This window comes from Amblyomma maculatum, chromosome 7 (genome assembly GCF_055883805.1).
Source record: "Amblyomma maculatum isolate TAMU_Amacu chromosome 7, ASM5588380v1, whole genome shotgun sequence".
In the NCBI taxonomy this organism is placed as follows: domain Eukaryota; kingdom Metazoa; phylum Arthropoda; class Arachnida; order Ixodida; family Ixodidae; genus Amblyomma; species Amblyomma maculatum.
In genome coordinates this window covers 114090686-114110783 of record NC_139350.1, presented here as the reverse complement: position 1 = coordinate 114110783, position 20098 = coordinate 114090686, and the positions used below count along the sequence as shown (strand labels likewise).

General features: G+C 43.2%; 1 protein-coding gene across 2 annotated transcripts in view; it reads right to left on the bottom strand.

Moving 5' to 3' along the window:
- Positions 1–20098, bottom strand: part of LOC146184459 (aurora kinase C-like) — a 172705-nt gene that overhangs the window by 138564 nt on the left and 14043 nt on the right. For both annotated transcript variants that reach the window (XM_084609393.1, XM_084609394.1), the window contains exons 3-5: positions 18412–18504; positions 2934–3023; positions 1041–1133 (exon numbers count right to left, since the gene is read on the bottom strand). In XM_084609393.1, the coding sequence (XP_084465519.1) occupies positions 1041–1133; positions 2934–3023; positions 18412–18504 (276 nt within the window). The remainder of the gene's footprint in view (positions 1–1040; positions 1134–2933; positions 3024–18411; positions 18505–20098) is intronic.

Genomic DNA, 20098 nt, shown 5'->3' with positions numbered 1-20098 from the left:
TCTAAACAAGCTGTGAATAGTACTGGGGAGATTGTGTCTCCTTGCCTAACACCTTTCTTTATGGGAATTTTGTTACTTTCTTTATGCAGAACTATGGTTGCTGTGCAGCCACTATATATATCTTCCAGAACTTTCACGTACGGCTCGTCTACCCCCTGATTTCGCAGTGCCAGCATCACCGCTGAGGTTTCAACTGAGTCAAATGCTTTTTCGTAATCAATGAATGCTATGTATAAGGGCTGGTTATATTCCGAGCATTTTTCTATCACCTGATTGACGGTATGGATATGGTCGATAGTAGAGTACCGTTTCCGAAACCCTGCTTGATCCTTTGCTTGATTGCAGTCTAAGGTTGTCCTTTCTTTTGTTCCATCTGTTTCGTATATACGGAAACGTGATTTTTGTGGTTGCATTTGAATCCGGGCACAAGAGTTGAGTAGCTGACGACTATAACTACTTGACCAACCCGGTGGGCTACGCTGTGAAAATGAACCATGAGGTACAGGAGCTATTTGGAAGACTTTTTCTAGGACATCTCTTAATCTCTTAGGTATTTTACTCTATCCCTCGCCGAGATGAGAAGAATTCATGGAATCAGAAAGAAATAGGGTCTCCTCCTAATAGGATTGAAAAATATTGTGTTTGGTAATTGAGGTGTAATTAGCTCCTCGAAAAGTCTCCACGAAACGTGGTAAATGGAGCTCGGTTACCACTCAACAAATAGGCGGGCGTGCAAAAACACAAATCACACCTTCAGAGGCTGCTCAGGATAGATGCAAGTGACGGCAATATTACGCCTGAAGCATGCATGCAATAAGCTAGGGGACAAATTTCCGGACAGCTGTGCGTGGAAGGCACGTAGGTGCACTGTTAAACATGCGGATTGAAGAGACGTCAGTGTACATTAGCTAATGCACGCTCTCTTACAAAGATAGCCGGCACTATAAATTTTACAAGCTTCACTAATAATGTAATGCAGCCGCAGTGCAAAACACCGAATATACTGAAAAGCGATGTTTAAGAGGAGTCCAAAGACTTACTTTTCCTTCGAGACTGTCGTGCTGCTGTTAGAGGGATGACATGAGGACATTGCTCTGGCATCGATTTGCGAAGATTCCGCTTTTCCCTCATCTCTGCAAATAATGACGTTGCGAAAGAAGTAATAAGAAAAGTCAAGTCGCAATGAACGCGCTGTTGCAACAGACACAAGGTACGTATTTACCCGAATGGTATCGTCCGCCCCCCTCGTTCTCAGTTCATCTTCAGATATAAGGGAATGCAATATAACTGAACGGTAGCCTCCTCTGGAGTTGAATGCTTGCTTTTTTGCATAAGGCTTAACTGTCTATTGCGACTTAGACAAGGACAGACGCTGTAGCGAAAGGCTGAAAACATTTCGTCTTCTTGTTTTCTTTAATGAAGTGATATGAAACAGTACGCTGGCGCATTTCCTTACTAATTTATTGAAAAGCGGTAGCCAATGCCAGGTTATATCATAGGACTCCATGGTTGAGTTGACATTCACCTTTATATCGAGTCAACACTGCAGGTGTTCGAGCGCGTCGTCAGAGAAAACATGCGAGTTTATCTTTCGTAAATTACAGAAATTTAAGGTGTCGAATTTTTTTTTCAGCCTGCCATAAGGACATATCTATTTCTCTAATCTTGTAGAGTGAAATCATTAGCACAGAAGTTAGGAGACTAGGAAAATCGTCTAATGTTTACGTGTCTTCCCCGTGTTTGGGTCCACCGAGGAGCGAAGCAGATACTACGGTTTTTGGCCTCCCGAACAAACCGCCTAAATACCTTTAGTATGGTTTGTCCTACTTTATTTAGAGGGCAACTTTAAAAAAAGTTGATTATACAAGATTCGCAACAGTGGAGGGCTGCCGAAATTTCGAGAACCTAGGAGTTGTAGCGTGCGCTAAAATCGCAAGTGTATACAGCGCCTTGGAAACTGCATAAATTGCTAATTGGTGGGTAGGAAATAAAACGCACCGTATCTTTCACACATCTCTCTGGACGCCTCATTTAGCCACACGCGATAAGAAGGAACTAGGAGAAAAAAGAAATATGTACAATAACGGTAATATATGACCTATTTTTGCAGCCGGGAATCTTTTTTGCACTGAGATTGCAGCGTCAGTTTGCTAATGAAAGAGTGTGCTAAAGAACCTAGCAATATCTTGCCAATCACTGTCGGTGCATGTCTTAAAGGGTTGAAGTGGAGCAAAACAGCGGACATTTTTTTTCCTAAATCAACGCAAACAGGAAGAAGATATACCAAGTAGAAGAAAAAATGACTCTGAAGTGGTCACCGAATTAGCTTCCACCACCAAAGGTTGAATGCAATTTGATATGTGTCAAGACTGTTAAATTTGGGGCGCTTTCTGCTGCTTTCAAAATAGATCACTCTATAAAAACAAAATCGTTGTTTTCGCGACTATCGAGAAGAAAATTATTATTCCGAATGTCAGAATTAGACCGCTTTCTCTGTGAGGATTAAAAGCCAGTGACGACTGCACTCTGCCTCTAGGTACATGCAGCCCCCGCAGTTGTATCCGCCCAACTCGTTCTACCGACGAGCCATCGTAACGACTCTTCTAGATAAGGTTCAAAGCAATAGACGCCATATTAGGAATGAAAAGGCCGCGTCTCGCTTAAATGGCGCGTGCAATGCAGTATTTTAGAGAGACGCCTACAGTCAAATTATTTTGTGGCTGCACTGCTTATGAGGCGCGTAATGTATAAGAAGTTATGCGTGCAGTTCTATATAATTAGGGCAGACGCCACCCTACTGATTTTTTTGCACACACTTCTCTAAACATGACCATCGCTTTAAGTACTCTGAATCGCCCAAGCGGAATTTGAGTAATGGTGTAGAGAGGTCTAAAGCAATAACATCGGCTAGTAAAAGGAGTCGGAACAATTACTCATCTGCAGCGCCTTGCAGGCGCCTTGTGGATCCTTTCTTAACGTCCTTGCGGCTTCGCTTCACGCTCTTGCGTTTTTGTTCAATTTTTCTGCAAAAAGTAACGTTACAAGACAATTAAGAGGGGTGACGTAAAATTTGGGTAATAACGGGCAATGACAGCATGTAACAGGTGCCCATATAAAGACAGGGTAAGTAGTTGCCTTCCTCAGACCCCAAAGTGAGTTTCGAATGTCGGGAGACAGTCCATCCTAAATGTGGGTCTCTTTTCATAGCTTGAGCTTAAGCCAGGCTGTCCGGCATTGCCATCAAAATGCGACTTAGGCTAAGATTGAATTCGTAGCGCAGTGCTCACCATTATTTCAACCGCACTCCAGGCACACTTGCGCTTAATTTTAACAGTTCCTGATTGCGTTCCGTTCTGTATATATGCAAAGACAATTTACATTGACGAGTTTGAACCTTGGCAGGGAAGATGAGAGCCTGAGTACTTTACTGAATCAGCGTGGCAGGCTGCGCCGTGAGGAAATTGTGGAACTTAGAATGTCGGAGTATTTTGGGAGTCTTCCACAAGACGTCTCTTACTCTCGCTGCCCTTTTCCTCTTTCCCACTCAGCATGGAGAACACATGGAATCAAAGGGAATCAAATGTAAGCAGAGCTTTAAATAAACTTTGAGCAATCTTAGGTTAAGAAATTACGCGTAATGAGTTTTAAGAAAAATCATGGTTGTTCCTGTAATGGCCATGCTTCAAGGAAGTGGTCCCATGATCCCTGAGAATGTAGCGCATATACCACTCGCGCAATTCGGCGGGGGTGCAAGAACACGAATATCAACGGCAGTAGCTGCCACGCTGATAAAACAGGACTATGTAGTGCACACACTGTCCCGGGCTTTAATTTTAATTTCCCTGCAGCAGCTTCTCTGCGAGATGCATAACTACACCCGTAGTCAGGCGGAATGAAGAGACGTCAGTGTGCGCCTATCGTACACTAGCTGCAACATACACCCATCCACAACTGACCACGACTATAAATTTAACTATGGGGACATATAAACTGTTTTAGCCGTGCTTATGGCATAAAAGAAACGATGACAGCGGCGTTTAAGAGGAGTCGGGAGGCACATGCTTCGTCTGTGCCTCTAGGCTGCTGGTAGAGGGCTTCTCCTCGCGCACAGTTTTGACGACCTCTCCGGCCGTCTACGTGTTCGTAGATGTCGCCTAATCACAACATTGGCGCAAAATTGTTAGCCTGACAGACGTACAAAGAGTTTGCTTCAGGCACTAGGTTCGTATTTAACACAAGGGACTCGTCGCCACCATTCGTCCGTCATTTATATTTCGGAATGCGGCTAGGTTGCATTATAAACCTAAATGTACCCTATTTCGATGCTAAAGGTTTGGCATTGGGAATATGGTTTAACGTCTCAAGGCGAAGTATGGAGCGATGGGTACCATAACTAAAGAATAAGAGAAATTTCGCTTTTTCTGTTCTTTACTGCGCTGATATTGCACGGTACACGGGCGACTTCTGGTTCGAATTTATTGAAACGCAGTCACCAAGCCGGGCTCAATCCTGTTGCCCTCACGTTTAGAGGCCATGTACCATAACTATGGAGCCAACGCGAAGCCAACGCGATGAGGCAGTCAATGCGCATTTGTTTTTCTTTTCTTGAAAATTAGCGTTTTCGAGTAGAGGTTAGTCATTTTTTAACTGTTTAGAGCGCCGATTATACTAGCGTTTTTGCATTTTATAAACTGGCATGGTTGTCATGAATGAACAGCTACAAATGCGTAATTCAGACTAGGTTTCCAAGTGTAATAGTCAAAAAGGTAGTCATAAGAAATTATTTACCTACGTTGCCAGAAAATGTTATCTGCTGTTCATTGATGTCCGCCAGCTATTGCACCCAAGTGACGCAGGAGAAGCCTTCCCGTCTCAAAAGTGTTATGTGTAATATTACTTGTCGACTGACTTGAAACACCTGGTACGTGCGTTAGTCCTTTCCTTTCTTGCACTTCAGTTTCTTTGTTATTTTTCGACAACTAAATATAGATCAAAATAGCTGTCTTTAGGGCTCTGTTTCCAAAGAACGTTCAATGTTTTAATGATTAGGAGGAAAAAGGGCTGTGCGTCCAACAGGAATGTGTCTACGAGTGAACTTGCTGTGTGGTGTGAAACTGTAAGAAAAAAAAAGGGTTTGAATCTCGCTCGGTTGTACATTCACTTTGCAGTCATTAGTACCTCTAGATATCAGAGTACAAATAATATTATTGGTTTTTAGAAAGAACATTTAAACATATTCGAGACAGATGAAATCATGAGTTTTCTCAGTGATGCTGTGTATCTAGAGGCCCTTTTCCTCAAGAATTTCTCCAAAGCGAGGGAGAAATACAGAGCGGGGGAACCTTCCGTTCATTACAAAAATGAAATATGCATTTTGGAAGACTCCAACACCTTTGTAGCCTATATTTTTGTGTGGCCGTTAGGCCACTACTCCGGTCGTCCAATGACGCTAATACTAATTCTACAAACACGTACGAGGCAATGTGGCACAGATTTTGATGGATTTCATATTAAACCAGTTAAATATGTAGTGAATCTCTTAGCACAATACTTAAGCAACATCTTTAAGGAAAATAAAACCGCAGCAGGCACAGGACGGAGGGTGGAGACAGCACCACCTTCTGCGGTTTTATCTTCCTTAGGTGTCACCCAGTGACCTACACATCTAAACTGCAAAGCTGCAGGTTTAACTTGTCGCTCACATGAGGAATATTTCTGCATGAATAAAATATGCAAACATAACTTGTTTTCGAGGGAGGTGATAGAAGCAAGACGATAAACTATTGCTCAATTTCTATTCCTCTTTTCTCAAAGGCTCTTGAAAAAGTAATGCTTAAGAGAATCGATGGGTTCTTTTCTAAACATGCCCTAATAAATGCCTCTCAAATTGTATTCCGAAAGGGCAAGTCCATGTAATCTGGTTTACTCTTGCAATGAAAATTATTTTAAATAATATCGAAGCTAAAAGTTTGAATCTTGGTATTTTCATCGACTTTATAAAAGCTTTAGACCGACGTAATCATCAAATACTGCTCTGTAAACCTGAAAACTATGGTGTCCGTGGTCTTTCCCTCCAACTCTTTCGTTCTTATTTAAACATGCGCCAGCAGGTCGTTTCGGTCAATAATCACAAGTCTAGCTTCATTTCCACTGAATGTGGTGTCCCGCAAGGTAGCTTTCTCGGCCTGTTCGTCTTTAATGTTTGTACTAGCGACCTTGCGAGCATATCCTATCATACAAGTTGTATTCAGTACGCTGACGACACAAGTTTTTTTCATAGCGGCAATTCTGCCGCCGAACTAATCAATAGTAGAATCTGCTTATTTGTGGTCCCCAAAATTGGTCCACCGCTAAATATTTATTTTATTGAGTTATCAGCCGTAAGGCCGTTACAAGATGAGTACAAATACATGCAATTAAGGAACACACAGCCAAAAGTACAACCTTATACATTTCTAGAAAAATAAATTCAAAAAAATGACAAACCCGTACATCTCTGCAGATTCAGGACTTAAGTACAACACTAGCAGACAAGTTATCCACTAAATATTTTGGCCTGGAAGCCACAAAGATCACAACGAGGGAACAATATGAAAAACTAAAACTAAAGGCCGCAATTGGAGACTGACCCTGACAACGTTTAACGCTAGAACAATAGCTAGTGGAGCTAGTTTAGCAGTGGTGTTAGAGGAACTGGAGGGTATGAAATCGGATGTCACAGGGCTTAAGTGAGGTTAGGAAGCCGAATCAAGCGTATACTGTACTGAAGAATGGGCAAGCACTGGGTTACCGATGTTTACCTGAGCGGCGAGAACTAGGAGCAGGCTTCCTTGTCAATAAGTTTATAGAGGGTAATATAGATGAATTCTATAGTATTAATGAGAGGCAGGCATCGTATAATTAGGCTCAACAAGGGTTATAAACTGAAGGTTGTACAGGCTTATGCACCTACATGTAGTTATGATGACCAGGCAGTTGAGAGCTTCTACGGAGATTTAGAATTGGCAATGCGAAAAGTAGAGACGCAGTATACTGTACTACTGGGCGACTTCAGTGCCAAGGTTGGGAAAAAGCAGGCAGAAGAACAGGCATAGGTGACTATGACATTGGTTCTAGGAATAGCAGGGGGAGTTACTAGCTGAGTTTGCAGAGCATAATAAGTCAAGAATCATGAATACCTTCTTCAGCAAACGGAGGAACCGCAAATGGACATTGAAAAGTCCTAACGGGGATACTAAAAATGAAATTGACTTCATACTTTGATCAACCCCCGCCATTATGCAAGATGTAGAGGTAGTCGGGAAAGTGCGTTGCAGTGACAACAGGATGGTGAGGTACCGAATTAGCCTAAATCTGAAGAAGGAACGCAACAGATTAGTAAGAAAGAAACCCATCAAGGAATTAGTGGTGAGGGGAAGGACAGAAGAGTTCAGGATCTCGCTACAGAATAGATATTCAGCTCTAACCGATGATGGCGACATTACCCTAGAAGCAATAAACAATAATTTCAGAGACATAATTACTGAGTGCGCTGTAGAAGTAGGTGGTAGGATGGTTAGAGAGGATACCAGTAAGCTGTCTAATGAGATGAAATATTCGATTAAGAAACGCCAGAGTATGAAAGCCTCCAATCCAACAGACCAAATAGAATTAGCCGAGATATCAAAGCTAATTAATAAGCGCAAGGTGGCCGATGTGAGGAAGTATAACATGGAGAAATTTGAGCATGCTGCAAAGAACGGCGGAGGCTTTAAAGCAGTGAAGAAGAAATTGGGCATAGGCAAAAACCAGATGTATGCGCTAAGGCACAACACGGGCAACGTCATCACGAATATGGACAAGATTGTCGATATACAGATCTCTACAGTAGCCAAATAGTCAGGACCGTAATGAGATTGGCGGTATAAAAAAACAGTCAGAGTTCCACCAGTGACGAAGCACGAGGTCAAGAAAGCATTAAAAACTATGAAAAGGCGGAAATCAGCTGGAGAGGATCAGATAACTACATATTTGTTGAAGGACGGGGGGGATATCGTGCTAGAAAAACTGGCCACCCTGTATATGCAATGCCTGGTGTCATCGACGGTACCGGAACCATAGAAGAATGCGAACATTATCTTCATTCATAAGAAACGAGACGCTAAGGACCTAAAAAATTAGAGACGAATCATCTTACTTCCTGTTACGTATAAGATATTTACTAAGGTAATTTCTCATAGAATCAGGGTAACCTTAGAGTGTAATCAAGCAAAGGATCAAGCAAGTTTTCGGAAACGGTATTCTAATATCGATCATATCCATACCATTAACGATGAGATAGAAAAATGCTCGTAATATAACCAACCCTTATACGTAGCATTCACTGATTACGAAAAAGCATTTGACTAAGGAATCTCGGCGGTGATACAGGCATTGCCAAATCAGGGGGTAGATGAGCTGTACGTGAAAGTACTCAAAGATATATATACATATATATAGTAGCTGCACAGCAATCACAGTTCTGCATAAAGAAAGTAACGAAATTCCCATAAAGGAAGGCGTTAGGCAAGAAGACACGATCTCCCAGTACTATTCATAGCTTGCTTAGAGGAAGTATTCAGAGACGTGGAAATGGAGCAGTTAGGGATAAGGGTAGATGGAGACTACCTCTGTAATATGCGATTTGCTAATGACATTGCCTTGCTAAGTAACTCGGGGTATGAACTGCAAATAATGATTGATGACCTAGACAGGAAAAGTAGAAAGGTAGGCTTGAAAAACAATGTGTACAACAATAAGGTAGTGTTCAACAGTTTCGGGAAGGAACAGCAGTTTACTTTAAGTAGCGAAGCAATAGAAGTAGTAGGCGAATATGTCTACTTCGGACATGTAGTAACCGCAGATCCGGACCATGAAAAAGAAATAACAAGAAGAATAAGATTGGGATGGAGCAGATTTGGCAAGCACTCGCAGATTATTACTAGCAGCTTACCGGTATCGCTCAAGAGGAAAGTATACAACAGTTGCATCTTACCTGTACCTACCTATGGACCTGAAACATGGAGGCTTACCAAGAGGGTTCTACTTAAGTTTGTGGGGATTCACAATCCCCTTTCTCCATTGTAACGCCCGCGCGTAATTAACACGCGTGATTACGCGCGCTGGCAGAGAGGTTGGCGGAGGAGAGGGCATGCTGGCCACCCCCCGCTGCCTCCCGGGCCCCTGCGGCGACGCTGCCGCGGGCTTCCCTCTTTCCTGCCGGCGTAACCGGGAGACCTCCTCTCCCGTTCCGTGTCGAGGAGCGCGACTGTAGCAACTCGCTCGGGGTTCTTCGGCGAATGGGCGCGCACGCGCGCGGTTCATGATTTCCGCCGAGGAGACCACCGCCGTCACCGAGAATCGCACACTGACCGTAGGCACCGCAACGGGATGTGAGCGAGAAGCTGTGTCAGGTGAGCAGACACTTCCTCTCACCTACTTGACGCGCTTCTCTACTAGGTGGTTGTTATTTCACCCCCGTACGCGGCGTTCGTTCGCTACACGGTGGTTGTTCTTAATTGCTATTTCTTTGCCGTGTACTCGAGCAGTGCAATAAACTCTGTTCGAGTACGCAGCTCGGTGTTTGTCCCCTCTGGCCCGAACCCGCCGCAGTGGCGATTTCTCGCACCGCGGGTTGGGGGTCACAGCTCTGTCTGCTAGGGCTGGCACGTCGGGGCTAGAAGGCGACTGTAGCGTCTAGCCCCCCCGTGGCGCATATCTCTTCTTACGAGAATTAACCACCCCCATAAGTTGAGGAGAACCCAGAGGCCTATGGAACAGAAAATGGTAGGGGTAGCGCTGTGAGATAGGAAGCCTGCAGATTGGGTCAGAGAAATAACTGAAGTTACTGACATTCTAGTGGAAATCAAGATGAAATGGGCTTGTGCAGGACTTGTAGTGCGAATAGAGGATAACCGATGGTCGCGTTGGGTAACAAACTGGATTCCAAGGGAAGGAAAGCGTAGCAGAGGGCGGCAGAAAGTTAGGTAGGCGGATGAGGTTAATAAGTACGCAGGGGTCAAGTGCATGGATGCAGCTAGCACAGAATCGGGTTAATTGGAGAAATATGGGAGAGGCCTTCGTCCTGCAGGGGGTATAGTCAGGCTGATGATGTTGACGATGAAATGTAACAGGGATATCTATTCGGGTATGTGACTATATAAGCAATTATCAAATTGAAGCGGATTGTCTCTTTACAGAAAGGCCTTAGGTGAATTCCATTCTGTTATTGTTTCGGGGAAAAAAGAGTTTTTAAGACAGTTTGCACGGGCCTTCATAAGTGTAACCTGATAGCTGTGAGAGCTTCGTATATGACGGCAGGAACGCTGTTGCAAATAGGGGCTTGTGTTGAAGTGATTGTTACACAACAGATAAGAAAATTTTTCCTGAAGATCTGTTGCCGTTTAGACAGTGGAGGAAGTTGTATTTCATGTATCATGTGAGTCACACAATCTTTGTACATATATTTTTATAGAATGAATCTGGCCTCCCTTCTTTGAACCTTTTCCATCTTATCAATTTGTGTTGACTGATACAGATCCCATATGACGCTCGCGTATTCCAGTATTGGACGTACCAGCGCGAGATAGGCAGTCCGCTTTGCATTTGTGGAAGCAAGCTTCAGTTTCCTTCTAATAATCTACAACTTATTTTCGGCTTTTGAACAAATGTTATAATGTGTGAATTCCAACTTAGATTAGAGGATACAGTAACACCAAAATAATTAAAAGAGCTTACGCGTTTTATAAGTCGCCCCGCTATTTCATAACGATGATGAAAAAAATATTTTTAATTTTGTTTTTCACTGTAATATATGAAGTTTTATGTAACTAGTTTTCATTTGGCAAGTGGTGCACCATTGATTATACAGTTCGACGCCGAATTTAATGCCAGCTGGTCTTCTAGCTTTGAAATGACTGAGTAAATAAACAGTCATTCGCAAATAGCCCGACTGTAACATAGGGAGGAAGTCAAATTGCAATGTTCTTGACATAACATAAACATAATATGGGCCGCAGCAGAGACCCCCGAGAACACCTGATGACACACCCAGGATGTCGGATTTTGCGCTGTCTACCTCCACAAACTGGGTTCTGTTTGTGAGATAAGCTTTTATCCAGTGTACAATATGTCTGTTTATGCCAAGGTCAATCAGTCTGTTAAGTATTTTATCTTGGGGCGCACAGTCAAATGCTTTAGACATGTCTAAGCAATTTGCATCCACTTGATTCCTGTCATGTATTGCTTTTAAAAAAATCATATAGGGTTTCCATAAGTTGAGTAACAGTAGACAGCTTCGGTCTAAAACCATGTTGATTAAGACTTGGCTTCTTTGTGCCCTCAAGGTATTTGGATAAGCAGTTGGCCACAACGTGCTCAAGTATCTTGCAACAAGTGTAAGTGATAGAAATTGGTCTGTAATTGTCAGGGGTGTGCTTTTTTCGGGATTTGTGTACTGGCAATACCCTGGCCTGGAGCCAGTCATTTGTAAAGAATGTTGCTTCAGAGATGCGTTGAATATAAAAATTAATTATTTAGTGACCCACTCCGCGTACCGCATCAGGAATTATTAGGAATAGCATCAGGATCGGAAGACCTTTTTCTGTCTAAATTAAGTACAAAAGAAAACATACATTTTTGAAATAAGGTAATATCTGGTTTGTCAGACGGTGGGGAGCATAGTTTACTTCTACAATTTTGGGGAAAGGAGGTGGAAGCGCTAAAAACAGATTGAAAATTAGCATTACACCAGTTAGCGATTTTTAATTTATCAGTAATAACAGAACAGTCCACTGTAATAAGACCTATTTTTCATTCGAGGTTTAAAGGTGACGCCAAAAACGCTGCGAGGGAATTTTCATCAATTGCGTAAGCTTTTCTCAAAAAGTAGTGATGATTTGGTAGTTAAATGATGGTTGGTAGCGAAATTGTTTGGTAGTTAACTCTAGCAAGACCGAATCCGTCTGTTTTCGGCCCCTTAGCCTTACAATTACTGTAAATAATACTCTGCATCTAGAAAACAACATTATTCAAATTGTAGACAAGTTCAAATCATTCGGTGTTGTAATAGACTCTCGCATGAGGTGGTCGGACCATATAATGTAGATTGAAACAAGCTTACTAGATCTGTAGGCTTCCTTTTGAGACTCTGAAACGAATTTTCCCCAAAGCAAAAGCTCCTTATTCACCACTCTATGATTCAATCGCACAAAAACTACTGTCGCCTCTTTTGGGGTACAATATCCAAGTTCAGTTCAGTCGTTCAGTCGTGTCCGACTCTTCGTGACCCTATGAACCATGTCACGCCACGCTTTCCGGTGTCTCACTATCTTTCTAACAACACATAACTTCATCTGCGGTGCCTCGAGGATGCCGTCTAACCATCGCGTTCGCTTCCAACCCCTTCTCAGGCGACCCTCAACCTTTCCCAACATCAAATCTTTCTCCAGTGACTCCTCTCCTCTCATCAGATGACCAAAGTAGCTGAGATTTAACTTTAGAATTTGACCCTCCAATGAGCAGTCAGGGTTTATGGTCGACAATATCGACTGATTTGATCTACTGGCAGTCCAAGCAACTCTCAAGAGTCTTCGCCAGCACCACAATTCAAACGCGTCAATTCTTCGGCGGTCAACCTTCTTTACAGTCCAACTCTCGCATCCATACATCACAACTGGAAAGACCATAGAACGAGTTATACGGATCTTGGTTGGCAGACTAATGTCTCTGCTCTTTAGTAGGCGGTCAAGGTAACCATTGCACTCTTTCCCAGAAGCAGGCGTCTCCTAATATCATGACTGCAGTCTCCTTTCGAGGTAATCTTGGAGCCCAAGAAGAGAATATCTGTCACAGCTTCCACTTCTTGTCCATTGACGCTCCAGGACTTGATAGGGCAAGACGCCACGATCTGTCTTTTTAATGAACAGTTTAAGCCCAAACTTCTCACTCTCTGCTTGTACGCGCATCAGAAGTCTCTTGAGTTCCACTTCACTTTCTGCCAATAAAGTGGTATCATCCGCATATCTAAAGTTGTTGATACGTTTTCCAGCAATCTTCACTCCAGCTGAAGACTCGTCCAGACTGGCCTTCCCCATGATGCACTCTCCATATAGGTTAAATAGGCAGGGTGACAGTATGCAGCCTTGTCTCACTCCTTTCTCAATCGGAAACCAATCAGTAAGACGATGCCTCTTGTCCTCCATACAAGTTCCTGAGGAGACAGATGAGGTTTATTGGAACTCCCACCTCTTGGAAAGCTTGCCACAATCTGATGTGATCTACGCAGTCAAACGCTTTCGCATAATCAATAAAGCAGAAGTAGATGGGTTTCTTGAACTCTCTTGCTTTTTCCATGATCCAACGAAGGTTGGCAATTTCGTCTAGTTCCTCTGCCCTTGAGAATCCCACCTTGCACGTCCGGAAGCTCCCGATCCACATACTGCTGCAGCCTTCCTTGGAGGATTTTCAACATCACCTTGCTAGCATGCGAAATAAGCGCGATCGTGCGGTAGTTGGAACAATCTTTGGCACTGCCTTTCTTTGGAATGGGGATGTAAACTGACCTCCTCCAATCCTGTGGCCACTGCAGGGTTGTCCAAATCCTCTGACATAATGTATGCCGAATGTTAACAGCATCATGGTTGAGGTTTTGAAGCAACTCAGCTGGAATGCCATCAATTCCGCAAGCTTTGTTCTTAGCAAGGCTGGCTAAGGCCCATTCAACTTCACTCTTCAGTATCGTTTACTTCACAGCGTTAAATTGTCCCCTCAACGCTTAACCGACTTCTTGAAGAATATTGCCGAACTTAAGCCTTACGAAAAATACTTTCACACCAGAAGTAAACAATAATGGGACGTTCGTCAAACGAGGACGTTATACGGTAACGAGAGCCTTCGTTTTACTTTAGCGTGCATACTAAATCAATACAGCATACAAAACCCAAACATCTTTACCGCCTCAATTAAGGACTTTAAGCTGTATTTCATCAATTCCGCCCTGTCTTTCTGTAATTTCTGTTCCTTGCCTTGAACATTATCATATGAATAGTCACTTCAAGTTAATTAAGTTTTGCAATGTTGTGTGCGTACTGTTAGATGATTGTTGGCGGTTAATTTACTTTGCTAGCTTTTATTGCGCTGTTTCATTTGTATACTTGAGCTTTTTCTGTGCTTCACAATTTTCATGTTATATACGTGTACAATGCTCGCCTTCATCTCACACGTCTTGTTGCTCGGACTTTACTGCGTCTCGGGCATCTCTCAAACAATTATTATAGCTTTTCGAATGAGGCCCATTTTCTTTATATTACTGGAAATAAAAACGTTTTCAATAAAACAAGTGTTGCCAGCAAGTTGCATGACTATTATAGGAAGTGAGCCTACGCTTGCAACCCCGCCATGACAGCGAGCCTCGCACCTTATGTTTCAGTTAATGGCTGCCTGCTTCTCAAGATATCCGGTTAAGTTACCAGTCCCGCTCGACATCCGCAGCACACTCGTGAATACGAAAACTACTTCGAGCTGCCGTCTGAGTGCTGGTCTCATAGGGAGCAATTACGCTACAGTGAATCGTGTTCCACGCGACAATTACGAAAATATTGCAATCCTTTTCAAGAATCGAGATCAAAATGGATACATCTCTAAGCATTAAAACATGCGATGCAGATTTGTGTGAATGAACACATCTACAACACCGAGAGGAATGGTTGAAACTGAGACTAAAAGGAAGGTGCCGGAGTCCAGAGGTCTGAAATAATTACGACACCATGACAAACTCCACAAGGCCTCAACTCATGTCTCGGCTCAGCGTGTACGCAACCGCGGTGTATGACATCGACCAATGGTAAAGGCGGTTGTTAGAGCACCCGGCCACCACGGCGGATGACGCTGTTTGGAATGCCATTGAATGTAGAATGGCGAAGCTTAGGTTGTCGAAGTTCATTTGCAGTCTTCCCCAAAAGGCGCTTCTTTATCTGATCGCTCTTTTACTGCACCCTGGGCCGACAAGGCAACAATTCATAACGAAAGAGAACGAGATGTATTTTAGTGGAGTGATTAAAATTGTAAGTTTGACATTTTAAGGATGAATAATGAATGCGTAATGACATCGCAAAAGTGGTGGGTATGCACGCGCCATGTTTAGCCTCCTCAGAAGCGCGCCCCCTCATACTGGGCACTCTACTCTAAATACTACAATCGTAAAAGGTTAACTTATGTATCTTCGCTGGAAGCATATAAGCAACGAAAACGAAGGAAGCCGGGGAGTCGAAAGACCTACTCTTTTCTTTTGAAGCCGCTCGTAGAGGGCTGATTCTCGTGGAGGACATTCGAATTCTCAGATTCTTGTCTCTTGCTTGGAACTAACCTACGCATCGCAACGTTGCCGCAAAAGAAGGTGGTAAAAATGGAAACTTGCAACTAATACGTTATTTCAACAGCCATGATATGCCTATTTAACGGAATGTCTGTTCGCCCCTCTTGTGCCAGATTGACTTTTCGGATGCGGCTAACGGCTGCAATATAAGCGTGTGGCACCGTCCTCGGAAAGAGGAGTTTTGGATTAACGTCCAAAAGTGACTAAGGAAACAACGCATGCCGCAGAGAAAGAGTAATTGAAATGTCGCATATTTGCGTTATGTAATGTTGCACAGTCCACGAGTGCCCGTGTGTAAGATTTGTTAACACGTGGTTACCATTCAACACCGGGTTTCGTCATACAACCTAAGGCGGAGCAGCTGAGTTCCTTAACTACTGAAGAAACGTAAAAGGGCCAGCCGTCAAATAATTGACTCTATCGTACTGACCGTTTTTTACGCTGTTCCAAACGCGGCCAATATTTGAACACTTGAGAAATGCTTCATCTGAACGCACCTATTGGCACAAAGAAAACAAAGGAGAGTACACCAGTCCGTACTTCAAAATTCTCCAGCGCGTACTGGACTGATCGCCAATCTGGCTTCGCTTTGCGGCCACAGATGTCTTAGTTCGAAAACGCATTTAAAATCCTACCTTTCATTGCCAAGGTATAAGGCGGCAAACATTAAATGCTTTAAAGGCAACAACGGTATCAGCTGACATGTGCACATTTAAAGACGGGTGCAGCCGCAAATGCAACAACCTCAGTTGTATTTCGAATGTGACGAGGATTTACACTATAGTTAAACGAGTATTTTGAGCACATTCTGGTTGGATCAGGCAGATAGTTGTTCATAGCCAAGCGCGACTAACGCTGAGATGGAATTCCAAGAGTAATGCACCAGATTACGTCAACCGCGCTGGAGCTTACGTGCGCGGCTATGGAATATATGGTATAAATATATGTTATGAAATATATTTGGTATGGTGTATATATGGTATGCTTTTCACATACATGGTATGCAAACGCACTGAACAACGGTAGAGGGGTGGAGGGGAAGCCTCAGTTCGCAGGTTGAGCCTAAGAGTGTTCTGCCTGCGAACTGAGGCATGACCCCTATAGCCTTGTTCTATGCGCTTTCATCATCATCATCATCATCATCAGTCTGATTATACCCACTGTAGGGCGAAGGCCTCTCCCATATTTCTCCACTTAACCCGGTTCTGCGCTAGCTGCATCCACTTGACCCCTGCGAACTTCTTAATCTCATCCGCCCACCTAACTTTCTGCCGCCCCCTGCTACGTTTTCCTTCCCTTGGAATCCAGTTTGTTACCCTCAGCGACCATCGGTTATCCTCTCTTCGCACTACATGTCCTGCCCATGTCCATTTCTTCTCCTTAATTTCCACTAGAATGTCGGTAACTTGAGTTATTTCTCTGACCCACTCTGCACGCTTTCTATCTCTTAACGTTACCCCTACCATTTTTCGTTCCATAGCCCTCTGGGTTGTCCTCAACTTAAGTAGAACTCTCTTGGTTAGCCTCCACGTTTCAGCCCCATAGGTGAATACAGGCAAGATGCAACTGTCGTATACTTTCCTCTTGAGCGATACCGGTAAGCTGCTAGTCATAATCTGCAAGTGCTTGCCAAATGCGCTCCATCCCAATCTTATTCTTCTTGTTATTTCCTTTTCATGGTCCGGATCTGCGGTTACTACCTGTCCTAAGTACACATATTCGCCTACTACTTCCAGTATTTCGCTACCTAATGTAAACTGCTGTTCTTTCCCGAGGCTGTTGAACATTACCTTAGTCTTCTGCATATTGATTCTCAAGCCTACCTTTCTACTTTTACTGTCTAGGTCATCAATTATTATTTGCAGTTCATCCCCCGAGTTGCTTAGCACGGCAATGTCATCAGCAAATCGCAGATTACTGAGGTATTCTCCATCTACCCTTATCCCTAACTGCTCCCATTCAAAGTCTCTGAATACTTCCTCTAAACAAGCTGTGAATAGTACTGGGGAGATTGTGTCTCCTTGCCTAACACCTTTCTTTATGGGAATTTTGTTACTTTCTTTATGCAGAACTATGGTTGCTGTGCAGCCACTATATATATCTTCCAGAACTTTCACGTACGGCTCGTCTACCCCCTGATTTCGCAGTGCCAGCATCACCGCTGAGGTTTCAACTGAGTCAAATGCTTTTTCGTAATCAATGAATGCTATGTATAAGGGCTGGTTATATTCCGAGCATTTTTCTATCACCTGATTGACGGTATGGATATGGTCGATAGTAGAGTACCGTTTCCGAACCCCTGCTGGATCCTTTGCTTGATTGCAGTCTAAGGTTGTCCTTTCTTTTGTTCCATCTGTTTCGTATATACGGAAACGTGATTTTTGTGGTTGCATTTGAATCCGGGCACAAGAGTTGAGTAGCTGACGACTATAACTACTTGACCAACCCGGTGGGCTACGCTGTGAAAATGAACCATGAGGTACAAGAGCTATTTGGAAGACTTTTTCTAGGACATCTCTTAATCTCTTAGGTATTTTACTCTATCCCTCGTCGAGATGAGAAGAATTCATGGAATCAGAAAGAAATAGGGTCTCCTCCTAATAGGATTGAAAAATATTGTGTTTGGTAATTGAGGTGTAATTAGCTCCTCGAAAAGTCTCCACGAAACGTGGTAAATGGAGCTCGGTTACCACTCAACAAATAGGCGGGTGTGCAAAAACACAAATCACACCTTCAGAGGCTGCTCAGGATAGATGCAAGTGACGGCAATATTACGCCTGAAGCATGCATGCAATAAGCTAGGGGACAAATTTCCGGACAGCTGTGCGTGGAAGGCACGTAGGTGCACTGTTAAACATGCGGATTGAAGAGACGTCAGTGTACATTAGCTAATGCACGCTCTCTTACAAAGATAGCCGGCACTATAAATTTTACAAGCTTCACTAATAATGTTATGCAGCCGCAGTGCAAAACACCGAATATACTGAAAAGCGATGTTTAAGAGGAGTCCAAAGACTTACTTTTCCTTCGAGACTGTCGTGCTGCTGTTAGAGGGATGACATGAGGACATTGCTCTGGCATCGATTTGCGAAGATTCCGCTTTTCCCTCATCTCTGCAAATAATGACGTTGCGAAAGAAGTAATAAGAAAAGTCAAGTCGCAATGAACGCGCTGTTGCAACAGACACAAGGTACGTATTTACCCGAATGGTATCGTCCGCCCCCCTCGTTCTCAGTTCATCTTCAGATTTAAGGGAATGCAATATAACTGAACGGTAGCCTCCTCTGGAGTTGAATGCTTGCTTTTTTGCATAAGGCTTAACTGTCTATTGCGACTTAGACAAGGACAGACGCTGTAGCGAAAGGCTGAAAACATTTCGTCTTCTTGTTTTCTTTAATGAAGTGATATGAAACAGTACGCGGGCGCATTTCCTTACTAATTTATTGAAAAGCGGTAGCCAATGCCAGGTTATATCCTAGGACTCCATGGTTGAGTTGACATTCACCTTTATATCGAGTCAACACTGCAGGTGTTCGAGCGCGTCGTCAGAGAAAACATGCGAGTTTATCTTTCGTAAATTACAGAAATTTAAGGTGTCGGATTTTTTTTTCAGCCTGCCATAAGGACATATCTATTTCTCTAATCTTGTAGAGTGAAATCATTAGCACAGAAGTTAGGAGACTAGGAAAATCGTCTAATGTTTACGTGTCTTCCCCGTGTTTGGGTCCACCGAGGAGCGAAGCAGATACTACGGTTTTTGGCCTCCCGAACAAACCGCCTAAATACCTTTAGTATGGTTTGTCCTACTTTATTTAGAGGGCAACTTTAAAAAAAGTTGATTATACAAGATTCGCAACAGTGGAGGGCTGCCGAAATTTCGAGAACCTAGGATTTGTAGCGTGCGCTAAAATCGCAAGTATATACAGCGCCTTGGAAACTGCATAAATTGCTAATTGGTGGGTAGGAAATAAAACGCACCGTATCTTTCACACATCTCTCTGGACGCCTCATTTAGCCACACGCGATAAGAAGGAACTAGGAGAAAAAAGAAATATGTACAATAACGGTAATATATGACCTATTTTTGTAGCCGGGAATCTTTTTTGCACTGAGATTGCAGCGTCAGTTTGCTAATGAAAGAGTGTGCTAAAGAACCTAGAAATATCTTGCCAATCACTGTCGGTGCATGTCTTAAAGGGTTGAAGTAGAGCAAAACAGCGGACATTTTTTTTCCTAAATCAACGCAAACAGGAAGAAGATATACCAAGTAGAAGAAAAAATGACTCTGAAGTGGTCACCGAATTAGCTTCCACCACCAAAGGTTGAATGCAATTTGATATGTGTCAAGACTGTTAAATTTGGGGCGCTTTCTGCTGCTTTCAAAATAGATCACTCTATAAAAACAAAATCGTTGTGTTCGCGACTATCGAGAAGAAAATTATTATTCCGAATGTCAGAATTAGACCGCTTTCTCTGTGAGGATTAAAAGCCAGTGACGACTGCACTCTGCCTCTAGGTACATGCAGCCCCCGCAGTTGTATCCGCCCAACTCGTTCTACCGACGAGCCATCGTAACGACTCTTCTAGATAAGGTTCAAAGCAATAGACGCCATATTAGGAATGAAAAGGCCGCGTCACGCTTAAATGGCGCGTGCAATGCAGTATTTTAGAGAGACGCCTACAGTCAAATTATTTTGTGGCTGCACT